General features: G+C 42.1%; 1 protein-coding gene across 1 annotated transcript in view; it reads left to right on the plus strand.

Annotated features, from left to right (window-relative positions):
• DIP2C (DIP2 acetate--CoA ligase C (putative)) overlaps positions 1-17,391 on the plus strand; it is a 183,168-nt gene extending 165,777 nt beyond the window's left edge. The window contains exons 36-40 of the mRNA XM_085317723.1: positions 5,417-5,474; positions 6,558-6,632; positions 7,785-7,959; positions 9,827-9,950; positions 14,175-17,391. Coding sequence (XP_085173849.1) covers positions 5,417-5,474; positions 6,558-6,632; positions 7,785-7,959; positions 9,827-9,950; positions 14,175-14,427 — 685 coding nt within the window. The 3' untranslated portion in view covers positions 14,428-17,391. The remainder of the gene's footprint in view (positions 1-5,416; positions 5,475-6,557; positions 6,633-7,784; positions 7,960-9,826; positions 9,951-14,174) is intronic.
• Positions 17,392-22,884: the final 5,493 nt, after the last annotated feature.

Below are 22,884 nucleotides of genomic sequence, written 5' to 3' on the forward strand. Positions count from 1 at the left end.
AAAGATCATTTTGTTGAAGTTAGAAGTGTCAGTTTTGACAGATCTTTTTCAGCTTAAGGGAAAAAAAATACTCAGCTATTTTAATTTTTTGGTTTTTTGCTTATGATGGTGATTAAAACGTTTTTTGTTTGAAAAATTAATAAACTTACCCTTAAAAAAAATGAAAAACTAAGTATAAATAATGTCTTTTTCTGACCTGCAACATTCTTTACAGATTCAGTTCACAGCTTGTTTCCATATTTTACCTTTTTCTTCCAGTTTAGTAAACAACACTTTTCAAAACAACAGTTTCTTGCAGGATGAGAAAGCCCCACAAGGGCTACTTCTAATGCAAGGTGACAATCAGCAAGAAATTGTTGGAAACAGGGCTGGAATGAAACAGAAGAGACCATCAGCTCTGTCCTCTGACTGCAGAAGGGCTGTGGGCAAGGAGGAGGCTTGGGAGATGTATACTGACATTTATGTGTGTGTGTAGGTGTATGTATATACATGTATATATATATGTACATGTGTATATGCGTTCACATATACATACATATGTGTATATATAGTGTATTTGCAGTAGATGCTAGGCTATACCTGCATCATATGAAGGAAAGTAGTGTGCAGAAGAACTGGTATTAAAGAAATCAAAGAAATTAAAGAAAGCTGGACTTCTAAGCTAGCATGTTGCAAAGCAGTGTGAGGTGAGAACAGATCACTCATAGGAGGAAGGAAGAGACTTGAGGGTCTGCAGGTCGGAGAGGGGGACAGCATCTTGCGAGGTGGAAGACGTGGTGCCGGTTAGCAGCAAGGGGAGCTGTCCCACTGCAGGGCGGGGGGGGGGCAGGTACCGTGCCTCGGCCTGTGCGAGCGGCTCTGAAGGAAAGGGGAAAGTTAACCATCAGGTTTTCAGCCAGCTGGTAGGGAAAAAGGCAAACTGTTTAGCTGAGATATCTTTAGAAAGGTTAAAAATGCCTGCAAAGGGGAGCAATTATTTGAAATTGTACATGGTGAATGAATTGGAAATAGCAAGCGAAAGCTAAAAACAATTCATGCCAAACATTGCAGCAAAAAGGTTCTTGACTATGAAATACGTTTCACGGAGAAATAAACTCGGATGGAAGTGGCAGAAGCCTCATCATTTGATGTATTTGCAACGAGAGCAGACAAAGCACTAGAAAGTGCGCTGGAGGGAACAGTCTTTTTTTGGCAGGGAGCGTGGCTTGGGTGACGTTTTAGCTGCTTTCCGTCTCTATTAGAATCACCGAACCCAGAGTCTTTCTCAGAGCAGCAGCAGAGCCACGTTTGAAGGCTTTTCCCCGTTTTGGCATCCTAGCAGTGATTAGTGGAAGTCTGCACCCTCTGGACCCTCCAGCTTCTCAAAGCAATATTAATAGCTCTGCTGACAAACCTGTTAGTCGGTGAGAGTACCAGCAAGCCGCGGAGTACGTTTTGGAGAGTTTTCATCACTGACAAACCAAATAATAGAAAAAGCAGCCTGAGTAAAATTTGCAGCTTCGTGTAAGATAGTTGGGCAGGAAGACATTGTTGCTGTATTGTAATATCCCCTGTGCTGCGTGGTACATGCAGTGACAGCTAGTTACAGCTTGCCAGTTTTCATTCTCAAGTCAGATTTCAGTCCTACTTTTCTATGGTAAGAATATGATTTAGAGGAAATGAAATCTGTCCAATGTATTAAATTGTAACAAGAAATGAGCTTCAGCACGTATCAGTGTTGTAGCTGCGTTTCCTATTAAATCTCCTTGCCAGACTTTGGAGCATGGGCAGCTTTCTGAACTGTGCAGCGCCAGCTCGAGATGTTTTTAAGAAGAAAGAATGATTGTTAGGAATCTGTGAAGAAAATTCTACAGGTTAAACTGCCCCACATCGTACTGTCAAAATACTGTGTGTAGCATTACTGTTGATCATTGCTTGTAGCTTTACAATAGTGCAGTTACTCATAAGGTGCTCCCGTCCCTGTGCCCGAGGCGCTTTGGTGGGAGAGGAACTGTGTTTTCCTTACGCTTCGTCCCTCATTTGTGCTCTCCCTCTCTCAGCGCAAACCACCAGAAGATGCAAAAGTGGCTTTCACGCCCAAGGGCGGCTTTTTTTCTCCCATCCACTCAATTTTTCAGGCTCTTTGCCCAGGCTGGCTCTACTGCCGTCTTCTCCTCTTCCCTGCCCAGCCCGAGGGCAGACGAAGCAGCAGGGAGGGCTCCGGCAGCTCGGGAGAGCCCGCTTTCGCCCCCAGCAAGGAACGGTTGGCAAGCAGCGTCCATACAGCGCTTGCCCTTCCTACAGCTCCGGGGCCTGGGAGCACTCTCTAACTACTTAGGAATTGTAAATCCAGAGCAAGTTTACCAACGCCGCCCTGAGAAGGCTCGAGGAGCCCTGGGTTTCCTCGCCAGCATCGCTGCCCCTCTGCCTAGCCCGCCGGACCAGACGTGCTGGCGGTGCTGCAGAGGCGGAGGGAGGACGTCTTCGATCGCGTCTGCTGGGGACGATTGAATTATTTTATGATGAGGCACAGTAAAACTCGGTTTAAAAATGATTGCATAATGTCCATAATTTATTCACAGAAATAGTCCCAGTAGAGCTAATAAGACTGTTACGCACTTAAAATTAAGTGTGCACACTGGAGTCGGTAACATCAGAATCTGATGCTGTACTTCTATTCTTTAAAATCTCTTTGTGGAAAAATATCTCTTTTTTCTTTGTCACTTCAGAGTTGTTAGAGGTTTAACAGTATGTTCCCAAATGTATTGAGTTTTGCAGGAACAGGCCAAAACTTCTTTTAAGTGGAGTCTAAGAGTTTGAGCACTAACAGGGCAGAAAACCTAAAGGAAATGTAATGTTTCCTATTTTTAGTGCCCTGAGGTGACAGTTCTATAGGGATGTAAGGAGGAAAGTACATAGTGGGAGAAGAAATTTAACAGAATCAGAAACTGAGAAATTGCACCTTCTGGATCTTCATGTGTTCAAAAAATCAGATGCACTTAGAGGAAATAGATGGAGAAAGGATCTAGAAAAATACGCCAGTAATAACAACTAGGTGGGAGGCACAAATACTGAAAGAAAAGAGAAGAGAGGTGGTCAAATTTATGAAAGTGGATTCATTTGCAGCAGTCACTTATTTGACTGTTAAGTGTGTAGCTTTATTGCATGTAGTTTCTACTAGGCTTGGAATTTAGCAGTACTTCATTGAGGCATGTCCTAGTAACAGGAAGGGAGCAAAGGCCAGCAGGATCTCCAGAGAACTGGACACCTCTGATGTACTCCTCTGCTGCCCCAGGAATTTTTTGCTAACGTTACCAAAATAAATTTTTTTAAACCCACATCTCTCATTCAAATGAGGTATTTCCTGACCGCGATCTCTGTTACACCATCTTTCTTACCACTACATGTTACTGGGGTTTTGATATTGTCCTTTTTTTATGATTAAATGTATTTGACAAATGTTTATAAATAGTAAATTGGGTAATGCTATCTAATAAAGGTGATATTAAATGTTCTAGATGATAAATAGTTCTTCTGCAAAGGACCTGTCTGCAAAATGCACATCCAAGATTGCAGAGGTCCGTTGTTTGGAAGAGCTCCGTTAAACACATTTTCTATTTCTACACCAATATGGATTTTATAGAAGGAAAAGATATGTAAAATGTAGAAATATAGATATTAAACTATCAGGTGGCTTTTTGCAATAACTAGTGCTTTCAGTATGCCTAAGAGTTACTTTTTAAAGCATTTACTGCAGTCTCTTGCATGCCTGTGATTTGGCTTGCCGTTTGAGCAGCACGGCAAGTGCGGTCTCTGCAGACATACCCTTACAGAGCAGCGTTACGATAGCCGTGCGCGTGCTCCTCGGCGTGCCGCTCCTGTGGCCTGTGTCCCCCAGGCGAACAGGGCAGGTGGATGTTGGGATTTGGACAAGCAGTCTGAAATTGCTGGGTATTTGGGTTGTATCTCTCTTGCTGTTAGTGGAGAAAAACTGCTCATTGATCTGCAGTTTCCTAAGCCACCAGGCTTAGGTCTGCCCAGTCCATCAAGGCTGAGAGACTCCCCAGAAGTCCAGGGAAAGCACTACTCAGTGTTGCTGCCTTGACCTCGACGATCTACACTTTTATAGATGGCCTCTGGAGCAAAGAAATAAGAATAATAATAAAATCTTTTTCTGTCTTCTTTATCTTTAGGGGCTGAAATTGCCAAAGCTTTGTTCTTCTCCAAAGAGACCTTTAGCTGAGGCATGGCTGCGTCTCATCCCTCTTTCCCAAACTGCCTACTCTGTCTATAAAAAAACCAAAAACATCAGAACAGTCCCAGAAGAGATCTGTCATGACTGCTCCCAGTTATGCCTTTCTGTGCCCCCTTTTGCACCAGTACTTCACCTTTATCTTTTTACAGATGGTTTTTTGGCTATCATCTCAGTTGTTTTTCTTTCTAATCGCATAGCTGCCCAAGGGAGGCACTGGCATCTGAGGGAAAGGAAGGGGTAAGAAGAGCACTTGGGATGGGAGTGCAGATGTGGATTGGTTAAGTGGTTTATGAAAATATGCCAGTAGTGGGCAGCTTAAGGTTCACATGGGTTGTTAGAACTTTTAAGTTATCTTGCTTAGGATATGTTGCCCAAAAATTTCTTTAGCAACTCTTAGCCAAGCTCCTGAGATCTTTTAGGATGTTACAGTCCCTTTCATTCTTGCCAGCTGACCATTTTTCAAAGCCTGAATGAGGGAACCTCTTCGAGACCATTATGCCACAGAAGGAGAGCTGCCATTTCTGTTCCTTTAGTGGGAAAATGTGGTATCTTACAAAGGGAGTGAAAGGCCCCAAAAGTCACCCTCAGAGCAGAGGTCTGACACCAAAAGTAATCACATTTTTTCATTTAATGATTGCTTTTGGCTGATTAAGTTGTTTATCAAGCACTGTCCCCTGAAAATAATTAAAATGTTGCAAATGCAGATTTCAAGCTGGGGCCTGATTATAAACTGTGTAGATGTGATTTTGATTTTAGCTATTAGCTGCTCATAGAATGCGGTTGCTCACTCAGCTCACATGCTCTTGCTTCTTCGCCCTGACTTTTATGATGTTCTTGTGGGAAATCTGTACTTTAAATCTCTTCTGTTGTGAATAAATTTGTGCATGGACTTTCCTTTACAAAGCCAATCAAAAATAAATAAAAGGCAGAAAATACATTTGAAGAATTTAATATTTAAGAAAATGTCACACACATCTTTTCTTCATTATTTTCCAAGCCATAAGTTTTGTCTAACGTTAAATACTGGACCTGATTATGTTCTACAGGATATAAGCTTCATCTGTTCCAAAACTAACATTCAACTCTGCAACTATTAACCTTTCCTTTTAGAAATAAATGTTCATAAAAAGCAAATAAATGCAACCGCATATTATGCATATTCTTTTTATGTATGTTTTACAGAGTTCGTTTAGTAGAAAGAGGATCTCCACATAGTTTGCCCCTCATGGAGTCAGGAAAAGTAAGTACTGAAAAAGGATTTGAACACATCTTTTATGATAAATATTTTCTGTAAATTTCCATTTGTGTTCATTTTTGAAGTAAAGGTAGTGTTCAGAAAGGCTTTATCCATCATGCAGACTGAAGACCTGTCTTCTTTCCTGGTGCAGTTACAGCACAGTACCATTACCGATTTATTGACGTTCTGTCAAAAGCCATGCCTCCTTCTCTTATGCAGGAGTCATTTCCCACTAGTAAGAAGGAATTTGAGCCTCCTCACCTCACTCTTGTGCAACACATGCACCATTCGTAAAGGCATTTTTTTGTCCATGTCTTATCCATGCCTCCATCCACCCACCTCTGTTGAGAACTGGACTGAGTTTGCCAATATTGTACTCCCAGGCTGCTGACCATCTGTAGAGGGGATGTTCTGGGGGGTCAGCATCTTTGGGGGGAGGGGAGAGGCTGTGAGGGCCACGGACAGGCCCTCGGAGACCCAGGAGGTCCTCCCAGCTCTGCCTTCAGGACAGCTACTGCACTATGCCACCGAGGCAGTCCCAAGTCACAGCCTGCCCTTGGTACTGTGAATACTCACTCATCTGCAGCTTCCTAGTATTACCTCTGCAAACAGCCATGGTCATAGGACGCTCCCTTTCCTACTCCAGGTTTTACCCACCTGTGTAGTGTTTGAATGGCTAGTGCCAGTCACTGGCAAGAGCCAACTTCTTAAAAGATTTCATGGTGTCCTTGGCTTTTTGTTTCACACCAAAGTTTCATGTGGAAAGAGGTTTTTCTATAAATCATTTCTTCTAGTATATTATATCAGAGAGGCTTGAAGTCTTTTGATAGGGTTTTGTAGTGTAAGCGAACATTTGCTTTCTGAGGAATTTTCAATGATAGAACACCTTTTACAAAGAGCTTTTGTAGCATTTCCCAATTATCTCAGAATATATTACATTTATTGACTAATTGTTTATATGTCTTCTTTAACTTTTTAAGGATATCTGCTAGTTTAGTATGAAATTTTGACAGAGGAAGAATCAGCGTACAATTGCATAAGTAGATATCATTTGCTTTCTCACTGTCTCTTTTTTCACTTCAACAGATCCTCCCAGGAGTACGTATCATTATTGCCAATCCAGAAACAAAGGGACCCTTAGGAGATTCTCATCTTGGTGAGGTGAGTCCTGAAAACTTACCTCTATATACTCTGAACTCAGTTACTGGCATAAAGCCATCCTCATGTATGTTTCTCATCACACATTTTACCAAATGCCAAATTAAGAAAATTGTGATACAGACCGCTATATTGTATAAAGTTTACAGCAAGATATTTATATCACTGTTAAGATTTTTATTAACATGCTTGATAAATACTGAGAATAGTTTGAGTTTATGTAAAATTTGGGAAAAAATCTGCTTTTTCCAACTACATTTTCTATTTGAAGCTTGACTAATTCTGATGAAAACTTACATGAAAAAATAAGTGCATTGATTAGTCTAATTTCAGCTAGATGGGGTTCTAATGTTATTCTCTTTATAATCATTGTGCTTCGATGTACTAAAGTATTCTCTTTAACTGAGATGAGAAAGACTATCTATTTTTCCAATTTATATTTCAAGAGAGAAGAAAACTTAAAATGTTTATTCTCAGTGAGCAATTAAAGATCTAACAAACCAAATGAAGAATTTGCTTAGTCATAATTAAAATTAAAAAAGTCTAATCTGTGAGATTTGTTTGTAAAATTTCGTTATGATGAAGGTGTTAATGTTTCCATGATGCTTTAGATAAGATGAAATGAATCCTTCCCTATTAGTGATGGTTCCCCAGCCTCCCCTGCAGAGTAATTTCACCCCTATTTCTTATGTTGTAAACACCCTCACCGCCACCGCTGCTGTAGAAGGTGTCTCTCTGGTTGGGGTTGCCCGGCTGGGGTTAACGCACCGATCCTAGCGCGGGGCGCTGGGCAGAGCGCTGCGGTCCGTGGGCCCGCTCGGAGCCCACGGCCGGCCAAGCCGTTCGAGGAGTCTGTGCAGCCTTAGGGCAGCCCGAGGCCGAAGGCCAGGGTGAAGGTGTCCCTGCCTGCGTGCAGTTGCGAAGCCGATGTCCCCTTCCAAGAGGTGCCACTCTGACCTGTACTCTGCCTTCAGAGGGTTAAATATGGGCCTCAACCGTGCCTGAAACTGGGCCAGTTACTGTTCCAGAAACAGTGTTAAAAGGCATTATAGTATTATCTACTATGACTAAAAATATTTGCATCAAGAATTTTCAATTATGCTTCATTCTGGAAAGCTACTTTAATTAATACTAGTATAATTGCTTTTAACTTAGATATGGGTTCACAGCACTCACAATGCCAGTGGGTATTTTACCATATATGGAGATGAATCTTTGCAATCAGATCATTTTAATTCAAGACTCAGCTTTGGAGACACACAGACTATTTGGGCTCGAACTGGTTATCTGGGGTTCCTGAGAAGAACAGAACTTACAGATGCAAATGGAGGTAAGAGGTTTCTTGTCATCTACCCAAGGTCTGTGCACATGATTTGGACAGCATTAGCAACGCTGTGGATTGTTTTGAGGCTGACACACCGTGTGTCTTAGCCTGCACTATCAGATATGTTCATTCTGTAAAACCTGTATGCCTCCAAAACCCTTTATTACAACAATCAGAAACTAAACCAGTGGGTAAGTTTTACCTGCTAAAACACTTAGTTCCTTTCCTCTTGCCATAACATAGGTGCTTGTGTTTTCTATATGAACTATAAATCCCCTCAACCAGTGATTTTTTTTGACGCTGTTAATATGCTCATTGCTCAAGCTTGAAAAATATAAAATATTTTTTAAATATCATAGTTTCTCTCTTGCTGTCAGATCTGCAGGAATATATTCATATATATGCAAAAAGCTTTGTTGCAAATCTAAGCCCTGTCCTTTATTTGAAGACCACCTTCTTGGATAATTCCTGGCTTATAAAGTTATTAACAGAGGCTGTCCATTTCTTGAATTCCTCTGTCGTTAAAACTGCAGGGGAAGGTTACTGACATTTAATGCAAGCAATAGCTTGGAAAAGAAGCTACAATGTATTTTGTTTTCTGTCAGGGAACTACAGGACCTCGGTTTTTGTTTTTGTGACATTCCTTATCTTGTGTATACATGTAAGCAAACAAGTATTACCAGGCACATAAAGGCAGTGAAAGTCTCTGCTTGAGAAAAAGCTACTTCACCGTTATTTTTGCAGAACGCAGTGTCAGGAGCAGAGGCTGGTGGAAGTGGTAGCCGAGGTTATTGGCAAAGTATCGTCTCCAGTGATGCTGCAGCCTCTGAGTGGCTCAGCCGCAGAGTGAATTCATCAAATCTGAAAGCATTTTAGTAATTACTCTGGATTATGACTGCTGTCTCTGTCCTTTTGTTAACATCTTCCTGAAGAGATTTAATTTCAGTTGTGTAGGCTTTTCTCATTTCATAATGGTAACTCAGCCTTGGGAAAATATGGGGTTCTCTGAGGATATCACAACTTTACTGTCCAAATGACTTAAATCTTCTGCTGGAAAAGAGCTGCTAAGCCTCCATGTTTTAGCTTCCTGTGGAGAAAATTCTCTGTCTTGTATTACTGGTTGAAGTAGTCTTGCTGTTGTGTTACCACCATATAACTATCTATTTGAATTAATATAAACTGCAAGTTACCTGCTCTCTTACATCTGTTAGTAAATATTCTTTCCTTCATGGATGACATAAGGTAGTTTATTATCAGCCTAATATCTCTTTAAAAGTCTCATTTCAGCCTCATTTATTTCTTAGGTCAGTAAGAATTCATACTGTAAGACGATGATTCTTCCATGCTTGCTATTTGTCTTAATGAGCCTTTTGAAATCTAGTACAGACTACTTATTTCTGGTTTAGAGATGAACATCTTTGTGGCCTTAAGCATTAGTGTTGAAATTCTCAGAGTTACTGCAAGAGCATATTTTGTAGTGCTATGGTCAAGTCCATCCTTTCTCCTTCAAAAGAGAGAGAGAGCAGTAGGGAGTCTGCTGACTGCCTAGGAAGCCTTAGAAAGAGGAGAGGAATATGTTCAGCATCTGCTCTTGGGAGAAACAGGAATTTTTCCCACTATCTTTGGATATAGACATCTGTCTTTCTCTTCCTCAAATCAGAATAGTGTTCTGTGTTCTCTTCTGCCTGTCTTTCTGCTGTACATTGCATTGCAGTAATGTAGAATGTTCATTCATCTGGAAATCACTTCAGGGTTTCAGAAATTCAAGGATGATTTACAAATGTTATATTTATTTATTTATTCATGTGAACATTTTTGTAATTTAATGTACTGGAGAATAAAATCGTTATGTTTTTTTTTCCTTTACAACTAGAACGCCATGATGCACTTTATGTTGTGGGTGCATTAGATGAAGCCATGGAGTTACGAGGGATGAGATATCATCCAATCGATATTGAGACCTCTGTAATTAGAGCACACAAGAGCATCACAGAATGGTAAGGATTCTATAATGATCCGGCTCTTATATAAAGCTGAAGTATCTATAATGTCTGGGGATTTGCCATTGATCCAGGAAATAGTCTGTCAGGATATTCATAGAATTTATAGCTCAGCTGTAAATACGTCTTTACTTTGAAACTTCTCGCACACAGATTTAATCAGGAAGGACTGTTTTCTCTTAAGATCATTCTGTATGTCTTTTTTTATGTGTTTTTAAATGTGCATGGAGGATTAAGGTTTTAATTAGAGAGAGACAAGCAGCTCCCAGGTAAGTCAGTTGCTGTTCCTTGGAGCTCTAGACTTACATGCTAATCAGAACAAACAAACTGGCATAAGTGCAGGCTTTAAGAGCCTTATTAGAAAGAGCAAGCAAGCAAACATTAAAAATAAATGAACACTAATAAACTTTATTAGTGAACACACTGTTACTTTCAGATTGGTTATTAATAAAATCAAGAAGTGATCAAGGTCACAGTGGAAACTGAATCAGTAAACCGATAAGTTAATAAAGGTTTTGCCTTAATCAATGTATCACATCATCAAATGCACACAGCAGCTAATCATTTTTTGAAGCTGACAAAGGAACAAATTGCTTTTCATCATTCTTGCATGAGAAGACTGAATCAGGTAGTTGTTTTGTTTTGATCTAACCGCAGCTCAGCTCCTTTCCCTTCAACCAAAAAACACACTGTCTCAACAGTCAGAGCAATTTAGTTAGTTTCATTTTTCTTTTCAGTCCTGGCTAAGGTGCAACCTGGAGCAGTAAACTTAATAATGAAGCACAGAAACCATACTGATTTCTTTAGTCAAAAATCTTTGCTTTTTTCTTAAATATCTATTACAATTAAGATAATTAATTGCTTGGCTGACTGTAACTGAGGTTCTGTCGTGTTGGTGGCCTCCACAGAGCATGGTAAGGTCTCATCTCTACAAAGCTAGGCATTAGATAGGGTGGAGGATACTCAGATCCTCATGTGGACCAGTACAAACACTGTAAGGATGCTATGAAATTCTCCTTTAAAACCTGTTAGATCCATATCAGCAGCAGATGCAGTCTTCAGATCAAGCTATTTAGAGACAACTCTGTTATAAGATGGCAACAGATTTTAAGGTGAAATATATAGCAGGACTGGAGACAAGGAAGTTCATAAATTCCTGTGTTCAGCAGTACCCATTTGCCAGAGATTTGTATGTCCTCAGCGTGTGGGCTCATGAGCAGTGTGTAGCTATATCACAGTACAGAAATGGTCATCACTGCTTTCAGTGGCCAAAAACTATGTTTCTTTTCTCAAAAAAGACTTCCAAGACTTTGGGGATGTTTCCATCCTTCCCTTCCGTTATTATGGAAATCCTGAGTGGGGTAGCAATGACTGTGAAGGTTTGGAGTACACTGAGATAAGAGAAGGGCCATTGGATTTCTGCAAGGAGGTAGATACACGTTCAAACACCCCTCAGAGCTTTAGCCCTGCCCAGGTTTTTGGTTTACAATGTACAAGGCACATATTTGGAGAGGGGTTTCAGAAAACGTTATGTGATACTATTGCTACCTCTTGTCCAAAGATGTAGCCAAAATTGAAGGTCTTCAGATCTGGTGACTGTTGTCACCAGTGAGAGAAATTGCTGATGAATGTTCTCTGAGACATTCTCAGAGATGTTTCTCTGATGTGGTCCTTGCAGAGAATGGACACACACTGGTTCAGACCAACAGCATCTGTTTTGCTCACAGTTCCCAACCTCTTCCTAACCAGTGATCTGCCTAATGATCCTCTTCAGCCACCATCACTGAGTTTTTATTCACCGTGCGTGTCTTGACTCTCCTTGATTTTTCTCACTTAATTTCTGTTTCAACTTCTTCTAGGTCCTCCACTTGTCTTTGGCAAATACCCCATGAATAATAACCAGTAAACCTCTCTTTTTATATACACTGTGTACATACCTTTATTTGGGATGCTGACATAAGGCTCTGTTTTTATTGGAAGCCACTGCTGTTTCAGTTACGATGATCCATTGGGGATTTAACTGTGTTGATATCTGTTGCAAAGAAAAGTACTGGGTATGTCCAGTCAATAGAGTCTAAAAATAGCCTCAGCTTCAAAGAAACACGTGTTCATTTTGAGACATACAACTCAGTTGAGGGAAGTAGTGACTTGTTGACTGGATATATGATCCTGCTGTGCAACTTCTGGTTTTGAGCATCTGACCTAAAGGTCATTTAAAATTATTCTGTTCTCTTGGCAATTTTTAGCAGCGTAAAATCAATAGCCTGTAACTCTGGACCCAGTGTGTCTTAACATGTAACAACCAAAACAATGGGACACAGTTCATTTCTGTTGCTATATCTAACTAGGCCATGCATTTCCAAAATGTTTTTAATAATGAAATATACCTTTAGAAACAATTTATGTGTACATAACTGAATTCATGCACAGTGCTGGCTCATTTAAACTTCAAACCCTTGAAAGAAGAACAGAATGTAGCTTCTTTGAACTTGGAAGGAAGTGGTTTTGTCTTGTGTATAATGGAAAGTAGGTAAAGTTGCACAAAACATTTGGAGAAGAAAACCATTATGGCCCTATTTCTCTGGAGGTGTTTCAACAACTTCCTTCCTATTCCTGAGGTAGAGGGGAACAGAAGCAAAAGAAGGGGCCATTCCCAGCTCAGTGCATTGGCTTTGAGCCATCTTTTGAGTGCGACTGATTTTTGAGAAAGTGCAGCCCTCCTAGGTCCCTACTTTGTTCTCACGGCTATAAGGATTCTGCAAGGATATATTCATAGCAGATACGTGCTGGCCAGTGTAACTTCGTCTCATCTGGTGGGAATACAGAAGGCAGTTTATGCTTGTACTTGCAGTGGTCACCAGTGGGTTATAATCATGATTAGTGAAATGTTTTTTAAATAAAATAGAGACCCTTTCAGGAATGTCAGTGGCTCTAGTAATTGATAGCTGCTTCATGAAGGTTTAAAGGATCAGTCTTTTGAACTCAGACACACCAGCTCCTCCTAAACCATACTTTAAAGACCTGCTCCTCAAACTTACCATCAATTTCTTTCCCAGATAACAAGATAATAGTAGTTTAAAGCATGTGTTTAAGTGCTAACTATCATTTTAATAAAACTTCCCAGGCTTTTTTGTTAAAATATGTGTAATATTAATTTAAATGTTTGCACAGCAATCCATCAAAATTCTAGGACCTCACTGGAGACAGTCACCTGTGCGGACAGATACTTCATTTTGTTAATATTCAGCATCAATCAAAACTTATTAGACATTCTGCAAAAACATAATTACAAATTAAAATTAGTTTCAAAGGAGTTACCAAGTCAAAAGGAGGCTGCATATCCTTCCTTTGACTTCCCATTGATTTTACAAATCAATAGTCTCAAAAGAATAAAAGAATTTAATCAAACAATACTTCAGTGGGATCTGAAAATGAAATAAAATTTTTTAAAAAACAAGTACTTTTCTTCTTAAATCTACTCTTTCAAGCATCAACATAAAACATATTTTCTTAGCTAACTCTGAGCAAAGATGTGTTACCAAAGCGCAGGGATTTTCAGAGTTGTCTTAGTAGACCAAAACAATGCATTTTTGCCTCAGTCAAGCATTGACCTTAGGGTAAGTAGCTCTTTTCTGAATTTAGCTTATATGTGTAATATACTCAAACTTTCAGATGCCTTTATGCTTAAGACAGTTCTGGAAGACCATACCCTGATTTTACAAGCCAAAGAAAGATAGAGTACAGCTTTGACATCCGAGCTGTGTGTGTAGAATATTATTACTTATGTGAGGGAGTGGATTAGAGCAAGAAACAGCAATGGTCCATCTGTCTTACGCACTGAGGACTGCTCCTTGGAGCTCCTGACTCCTGCTGACCTCCTGTGAGACTTGTGAGGCTTTGAAAATGTTTGAGAGGTGGGATGGAGGGAGGGGAAAAATCTAGCAGAGTTTCTCTCCTTCCAATCTCCCATATGTGGAAGGGCAATTTCTTCAATATCTGGCTTGGGAATAGAACCGGACTGTTTCTTACTGGCTTCTTACAATAATTGGCAATGATTAGACTCAAGTTTCTGTAAAGTTTAGTCAAATGTTCACTATTGCAGCAATATTAAAATGGGGGCTAAAGGGTCTGGGTTTTTGACCACAGCAGTTGAAAGAAACAGTATGCAATGTGGGCTGAAACCAGTAAAGAGAATTAATACTACTTTTTCTTTCATTCCAGTGCGGTGTTTACCTGGACGAATTTATTGGTCGTTGTAGTTGAGCTGGATGGATCAGAGCAAGAAGCCTTGGACCTGGTTCCTTTGGTCACCAATGTGGTCCTTGAGGAACATTATCTGATTGTAGGGGTGGTAGTGGTTGTGGACATTGGTGTAATTCCTATCAACTCCCGTGGAGAGAAACAACGTATGCACCTACGAGACGGATTTTTGGCAGACCAGCTAGATCCCATCTATGTGGCCTACAACATGTAGTCTTGTACCTTAAAGCTTCCATGGACTTTACTATAGATGTATAAAATTTTTTGGTGTCCACTAAAAAAACGTGCAGATAAGATGCTGACACTCATCAGAATGGAACTGTTTCTATTATGACTTTTCAAAGCAGTCACGATTGGCAGGAAATAAAATGTGAAATGTTTTATTTTACCACTAAATTTTAGAACAGAAGGACTATGGGGTAAGGCGCTTCAGTTTGTTGGAAAAGCCCATTTTAAACCCCTTTTTTTTTTTTTTTTTTTTTTTTTTTTTTTTTTTTGGACATTACTGCTTTCTGAGTAAATGTGGCTTTGTATTTTACGTTAAGTAAGCTGAAGTAGATTTTTTTTATTCTGCCCTCCAAATGGATTCCTTTTAAACAATTTGCATACTAATACAAAGACTTGTTTTGTTCATTTGTTTTAATATGTCATAAAAAGCTGATGAATACAGATCCATTACTAATTTAAGCCATTTTAGATTCCCACCTGTTAGGAAACTACGTAGTGGTACGAGGAGAATACCCAAAGTAGCACCTTCCAATTAGAACTCTAGCAGCTCTCTGTCAGAGATGCTGAAAGCACGGAGGCCAAAGAGCCTTTGCGGTTGGCGTTAGAGTGGAAGAAATTTATAAATAAGGTGTATTTCGGCAATGAACTTGCAAATATCTTTGTACTAAACTAAAAAGATAAAATAAGTTAACTACTTCTTCTGTAATTATGTACAAAACGTTTAATTTATTTTGATCTCTTTAGAAGTATAAAAGAGAAAAAGCATTCAAGAATATTAAACTCTTGAAATGTTTGCTAATATAAAAACAAAGTGTTGTATTATCTTGAGTGGATAGTATCACATCAAATATATATATATGAAATATAAATTCACTAATGACAAAAGATTTTAAAGTTTAAAATGCAGTACTTGTCACTTGCATGGTGTCTCCCACTGTAGATAATCAAATGTTACTCACAAATTTTTTGAAAAAAGCAATCCTGGATTGCCAGGTATCCCTGTCTAAAAGAATCCTCTAGATACCAGCAAGTGGAATTATTACTGCCTTTAAGGCAGTGAATGAATTAAAAACTAAAAAAAATGCACTACAATAATTTTTTTTCTTTGCCATGGAGGCAACAATAAATATTCGTGCTGGCATGTGCATACACTTGTTAGACTTAGAAAAGGCAGGTTGAGGAATAGCACTGTTGTCTAGCTGCAGAACTTTGTTGCACAATTTTTTCATTGTTTTAGTTGGTGTTTTTATTGCTATAAGGAAAAGTTTTGGGGTGTCTAATTTGCACAGAGTTACCATTTGCCTCTCAGCTAGATCACATAGCTTGGTGGCCAATGCATCCAGTTTACATTTACAGAAAACGATTGTTTCGATGGTCTTTAATTTATTCCTTAACAGAGAGGAGCGTACAGTCACTACAACTGATTTGGCACAAGTCGTGCATCTGCTAACTAGTCCCTAAAACAATTAAAAAAACAGAGGAACTGAACTGCCTGTTTTAACGAACGGAGTCCCGTGGTCTCCGTCTGAGGCCATCCGTGGGAGAAGAGTAGGAAAACATGCATCACAGCTGCCTTCATTTTACTACCTTTGGATAAAAGAGAGGTTTGATTTTCCCAGTTCTGTTGTCTTCCCTGCAGCCCTTTTCTTTTAACCTTTCTGGTTCCTTCGTGTGGTTGTAATCGAATTGACCTATTTGTGAGCAAGAGTGGGATTTACCAGCTGCAGTCCAAGAATGCTTTTCTTAGTGTCCAAAATACGTTCATGTGCTGGCTCTCATTACGGGATATGCATGACTAAGATCGTTGCAGGGCAAATGTAATCATGTTCATTAGACGTCCAAGGGACATATTTTGTCTGCACAACAAATGGACCCCTGCTAATGATAGTTTTGTTTGGCTTCTGAGTCTCAATGCTGGTTGTTTAAAATCTTTTTAAGAGGTAGGGACATTTTAGTCTGCATGTACAGTACAGAGCATCTTACCACATCAGCCTTGTTTTAGTTCAGCCCATCCTTTCTGACTTCACTGTCCTGTGAATATCCCTATTCATGCTCTGAAGACCAACCCTATAGTTTGTTAGATTCATTCTCTGCTCCCTAAAAAGAATAAAATCTGTTCTTAATGGCAAGTTGTTGTAAACTTTCAGACAAGATGTTGATTGATTACAAACATAATTGCAGTGTGTGAACTAACTTGTGAAGTCCCGCTATCGCTGATCTCAGTACTGCGAAACAAATTCAACTGTCATTTAAGGCATCACTTTAACCTTCACGAAGTCAACTTTGCATTTGTAGAGAAAAAAAAGACCTGCAATGCAGTTGTGAAACGCAGTTAATAACAGCTCTCTTCTGCAACCTGTCATCTGTGGTTGTTAAATCCTGAGTTAAGAGAAATGATAAGCTGAGTTTCTGGTTTTGTTGTGCAAGCAAAAGGAAGGAAACATTTAAGCACCATCAGACCGAGCAATAAAGAAGGATTGTTCTGTATTAGAAATTGTACTGTAGATAAACCATTCATGAGAATGTATAAAATGTTTGTCTTGTGACCTTGTGCTTTTGAAGTCAGACAAAACCATGTAATCAACTTGATGCACATGCACAAAAAAAGAGGGTACACAATGAACATTTAAACACAAAACTAATCAAACAGGAGCAGATTCCTCATGGTGCTTGTTTATTATATATATTTAATCCTGCTTGACACTTTACCCAAGGGAAGACTGTCCCTTTTATCAGTTGAATGTTAGCAGCGTTATTTCATAGAGTGTGGTGACTGGTTAGAGAAATTCATGTAACTCAGCCAATCACAGTTTCAAACAAAAATTTTTATGTGCAAAGGACAGCAACCTTCTTGTATGTTAAACCACCAGTACGCTTTGTACATCTGTGATAACGCCTGTTTTATATTCAAATGAACAAATAAAAGCTTTTATTTTTGTTGCTCTGAAAATATCAGTTTCTTAATTAGTCATCTAAAAATGAGCTTCCTAGAGCTGCATAAGCTCTGTGGAGGAACACTGATAGCTATACTGTAATTTTATTTTGTTTACCTCTCTTGTTGCATAATTTATTAGTACAAATCATGATACTTTTAACAATGTTTAAATACTGGTGTGGGCATTTATTGCTGAAAGACTTTCATATGGCAACAAATGTTTTTTGTGAAATGTTTTTTTAATTCTTTTTAATATATTCAAATATACTGTTCACATTTTTGCTGAAAGTGTAAAGATTATTGTAAGCTTGGTAACATTTTGTGAGAAGCAATAACAAGCATTAGTACTGTAAAACTCCTCAAATTTGTCACTTATCACTTTTGTTGCAAGGTATTGCTACTGGCATATTTCTAATGAATCCCTCACGTTACCAATCCAAGTGTTAACGCTCCTGCTGGAGCTTTCTGCCAGTGTGAAAAGCGAGGTAACTGGTTTGTCACAAATACGGGGCTAGGACCTCTCTGTAAATTCAGAAGCTTTGGGTGGCCAGACAGAACCACTAGGAAATGTGATCTACCTATTTCCATCAGCCCTTTACAAAAATAATGTGATTTCTAGAGCGGCTGCAGAGAACAGGATTGGACCTAGCTCCAGTTTTGGAGGTGTGATTTCAACAGATGAAAATCCCAGTCACCCCTTTCTTTGGTAGCCCGGCTGAAAAGATCGGAGAGGAAAAGGCCGTTCCCGGTGGCTGGGATTTCACGTAGCTCAGCAGAAGACCTGCGGACTGCAAGTGTGAAGGTGGCCACCGAGTCCCTGCAGGCTTCGCGAGGGAGCCGGCAGGACCCCCGCGGCCAGCGGGCTACGAGGACCCTCGTGTCTGCGGCAGGGAGCGGGGCGGGGAAAACGCAGTGAGGACAGGGAAGGCAAATCATTCTGGATCATTACTTACTTAATTTTATGCAAAAGCAGAGTTTGATGGTTTTACAATTATGCTTTTTAAAAGGTGAAAATTCTTCAAGCTGCATTTTAAAGCTCATTTTGACAAACGGTGGCTTTTGAACTGCTGAGGAGCTCGATGGGACTTCCATGGTAGATGCGTGTGCACGTGTGTCCACACACGTGCAAGGCAACAGCGGTGCAAGAGACCAGTTGCGTACAGAACAGGAACACTAGTTTTTCATCATCAAGTTGATACTCACAAGAGAATAATAAGTATCGGGATAAGATACATATTGGGAAAAAAGTTTTTTGGAAACCTTGCAGCTTCCTCCTCTGCTCCCTTTCCATGCTGAGCCTGCTGCCACACGGGCAGTCTGTGACTCTGGGGCCCGCCAGCGAAAGCCCCACTGAGGGCTACTGCACGCGCGCGTGCACTGCTGAGCTCCATTTGCCGAGCGTGTTTTTCACAAAAACCTGCTTTCCTCGCCTCCGTCGTCCCAAGGGCAGGGGAGGGGAAGGAAACCTCAGACGAACTGGATTTGGGGACCTTCCAGCGTCCTCCAGCACAGCATTCTGCACTCAGCAGACCCGTCTTGGCACCCACGTGGCTGCCGCCTGGGCGTGCTGCAGGAGGAAACACAGCGCGCAAAGACCTTCTGGAGGTTCGACCCCGTTGCCCAGGTAAGAACCAAACTGGAGCTGGATTTTTTGTTAGAACAAGGATGTTATTATTTTACTTCGGCTTGAATTTGAAGAGAAAAAACACAACCAAATCAGATATAGTCTGAAAATGCAAATGCACGATTTCATTTGGGGATGAAATTGAACATTCTTGTTTGACCTGAGACAACTTATGTTTCCCAGAGTGCTTCCTTTGGCAGGCCGTTTTCCCAAAAGCTCCCATTCCCCTTGCTCCATTTCCATAGCAGGCTTTTCTGCCAGAGCTTTTCTGATCTCTTTTGAGCAGCACCACCTTAATGCTGCTCCAAAAAAACTCCTCTCGCAAAGATTGCCTTATTTGTACTTTACTTGAGGTTTGCATCTTTTAAACAGCAGCTCTCTCATTCTTACCCAGTGAACCACTGCCCATCCACGGCGATGCATTTTCTAGCACTCATCGTTGTTGCAAAGTCGGGATGTTGGGAAGTGCGTGGCATTTTAGATCAACCCGACATTCAGTAAGGAGACCATAATGCCTCATACTAGTCAAGGTCGGTGATGGGAACACTCTTACACCTTTCTGGTCTACATGGAGAAGAGTGCTTCAAAGCCAAAGCCCTGTGGCATGATACAGTCGGGGGTGGGGGGGAGAGAAAAGAAAACCACTCACAACATCTTTGCCTCAGGGATCTTGCAACACAAAAATAAATAAGTTAAAAAAAATTGCAAAATATTATGCAATGACTGCTGGCTCATGGGCTAATCCCAAAGGCATGAAGTTGATCTTGTTTTAATTATTTCTTGCTTTGGTGGCTTGACAGTCACAGGCTTCATGCAAGGAAGTGTCCAGTGGAGGGATTTGAGTGAGGGGACGAAGCAGGTGGAAGCACAGTCAAAGAGAAGGATTTCCAAATGCACGTGGCAGCATGTGGCAAAGGTTGAGAACCGCCTGGGAAAGGAAATCAAGGAGACTTGCGCAAATGGAGTCAGGTGGCTGCTTTGTTTTTAATGCTCTGGTTACAAACTGAGTCTGCATTACCGCAGAGGAAGCCAGTGGAAGAAACCATAAAAGGTGGGCAGTTTTAGGAGTAGCATTTGGTGTGGAAGAGAGACCAAAAGGAGGTAAAGCTAGGAAAGAGAAGATTGTACCTGTGGCAGTAAGGCCCAAGGCTTTGAAAATTTCTAACTATGTGGACTCAGGTGCCTAAAATCAGGCACCTACCAAGTGATTTGCTCACCTGAATGAGCACACTCCAAATCAGGGAGCCCCGGGGCTGGGAAATGTAGCCCCGGCGGCCCTGCAGGAGCAGTTTGGAGGCTTGGATGAATTGCTGTGTGCCGAGTTCAACCAAGTGGCTTTGCAGGAACACCAAAAGCAGGAAATTCGTGGAGTTAGGAGGGCAGAGGTGGTGCAAGAAACAGACTTCTCTCCAGGCAGGACGGAAGGAGGAGAAGGCATGCAGAAGACCATGCTGAGAAAAGCAGCTGTGTGCAGGGCGAGGAGAGCAGCGTCTCGGGCAGGCCGGCGCGGGAGGGGAGCGTGGCGCAGCTAGCGTTCATGGAGCTGAGGAAGACACGAGTTTGAGCCAGCAACTGCCCTAAGGAAGTTGGTGGCTGAGGAGATAGAAAGGAATTAAACTCTGTTGCAGACACCCTTGGTCATTAACATTTCTAGCATGCCTCTGGTGGCTCGCAAACCTTCGGCTTCGGATACGGGAGGCTTCTCCCGAAGTGCAGCAGAGGGATTTCTTTTGGACATCATCAGCTCCCCAAGCTGCACGTGGCCGTGTGACGCCGCGAGGATACGGGCCGGTTGCGCTAGCCTGGGCGCGCGGCCTCACGGTCCAGGCCTGCGGCAGGAGGCCACGCGCCACCCCAGGCGCAGTCCCCAGCACTGCGCACCGGACTCCTCCGCAGCGTTTTCCCCCCTCCCTCTGCTGAGAGCGCTTTGGTCAGCGATGAAAAGGCAGAAAACAAACCAAGTGTGGTTGTCACTGTGATTATTTTTTTTCACTCAAAGGCTAAAAGTGTGGGTTTTTTTTTTTTCCCCTCTCACAGCAAAAGCTTCTAACAGAACAGGAGGCTTTCAACTGCTGGTTCCAGCCGTGATAAAGTGACTATCAGAGATTACTTAATTTTGAAAGCTTTGTAATGAACAACAGTTTTTTGTTTTTTTTTTTTTAATGAAAACTTGTAAAAACACTTCCATTTTCAGTGGGGCATCTAACGCTGCATTTCTGCTGTGCGTGCACACAAGGCACTTGTGTTTCCCTTTCAGCTTGCTTCTGGAGCAAGGGAGTCGCTCAGTCTGCTGGCACACCAAAGCCGACACTCCCACCGGCGGGAAGCAAAGTCCCACCGCGCCACCGCGGGCCGAGTGACGTGGGCTGAAGGAGAAAGCATCTGGCTATTCAGATTGCAATTGGGCTTGTCAGCAGTCAGACAAGTGTATTTTACCTAAAATTAAGGCGGTTCACTCAGTTCTCGGTCGGCGTTGTGTCCTGTGCCCACGTGGGTGCAGGGCAGCGGAGCGACCCGGAGCCCAGCACCCGCGCGGGAGGTGAGCAAGGCTGCGCGAGGGGTGGCAGCCACGCACGACCATCCAGCATGGAGGGAAATGAGTGTGCAGTGAGCTTGAGTTCAGCAAAGGGTAAGAAATACAGGCTGAAATTCACTTCAAGGCAACAAAAGTCTTTGGAAAACTTTGCCTGCCCTTTGGGAGTGCTTTTGCAGAGCAGCACGCCTCCGTGCGCAGCTCCTGCAGAACCAGGCTGCCCAAATGGTGCTTTAAGGGGCTGCTAAGAAAAATAAAGGACAAGGAAAGTAAAGAATAAAAAAATGTCAAAGCTATTGAAAACAAATCCCAGTGTTACTCTTTTGGATCCAGTCCTGCAGTGCTCCTGTGCAGTCCTTCACCCGGTGCAGCCACTCGGGATGAGCTGGCCCATGGGAAGGGCACACAGGGGTGTCCCGAGCGGGATCGAGCCCCAGTGCCAGCACCGACGCACAGCCTGAGCGACCGCGCCGGTCTTGGAGACCTTGCCAAAAAGGTTTGTGGCGCTGATGCACAAATGGACCTCATCAGCATGTCTAACTACCTCCATCGCAACTTCTGGGCAGGAAGGAAAGCAAAGTGACCTTCCTCCTCCTCCTCTTCCTCCTCCTCTTCAAGTGCTGACACCTTGCTTTGAATTCCAGCCGTAGCTACTGCCATTTATGGAAAATCCCCCGTGCTTCAGCAGTTCACCAGCTTTGGGCACTCAATCAATCAACAAGCAGGAGGACCTGGAGGCAGTATAAAAATGTCACGATTTCTGCTCTGAGGAGCTGAGCACTAAACTCCAGAAATCATTTTCTGGATTAAAATTCAGCTTTTCTTTCCCCCTGCCTTAAACAAGTGCCATGGGACAGGGGCTCTAGCACCGCTCTTTGCCGCCCCAGGCAGCTCCTGCAGCAGTGGGGTGGGACGGAGACGCGCTCTCTGCTGCGGGCGTCCCGGCCAGGGATTAAAGCCCGGTGAGGGAGCAGTAGTGGATTCTGAACAGGCTGGTACCGGGAAAGCTTGTGAAGGGATTACGTTTCCACAGCTGGGTTTGTATGGAAAATCTGTCCCCGGGAACCTTCTGCTGGAAACGAAGGCTTTGGGCCCCGGGGGGGGGTGTGAGACCGTGGGAAACCTTGGTGGGCTGGAGGGGCGAGCTCCCGCGGCGCGGCTCCCGCTCGCTCTCACTGGGTTTGTGTTGCACCGAGGCACCGTCAGCCAGCACGTGCACGCGTTCACACGCGCACACACACACACACACACACACACACACACGCACGCACATGCTGGCTGGGACTCGTGTGCCACCCTGGCACTTTATGGCATTTGGGAGCATGAAGTGAAGCTGCTGGTGGCTACAGCA

Source organism: Rhea americana, unplaced genomic scaffold, assembly GCF_003343005.1.
Source record: "Rhea americana isolate MKP2758 unplaced genomic scaffold, rheAme1 scaffold_50, whole genome shotgun sequence".
In the NCBI taxonomy this organism is placed as follows: domain Eukaryota; kingdom Metazoa; phylum Chordata; class Aves; order Rheiformes; family Rheidae; genus Rhea; species Rhea americana.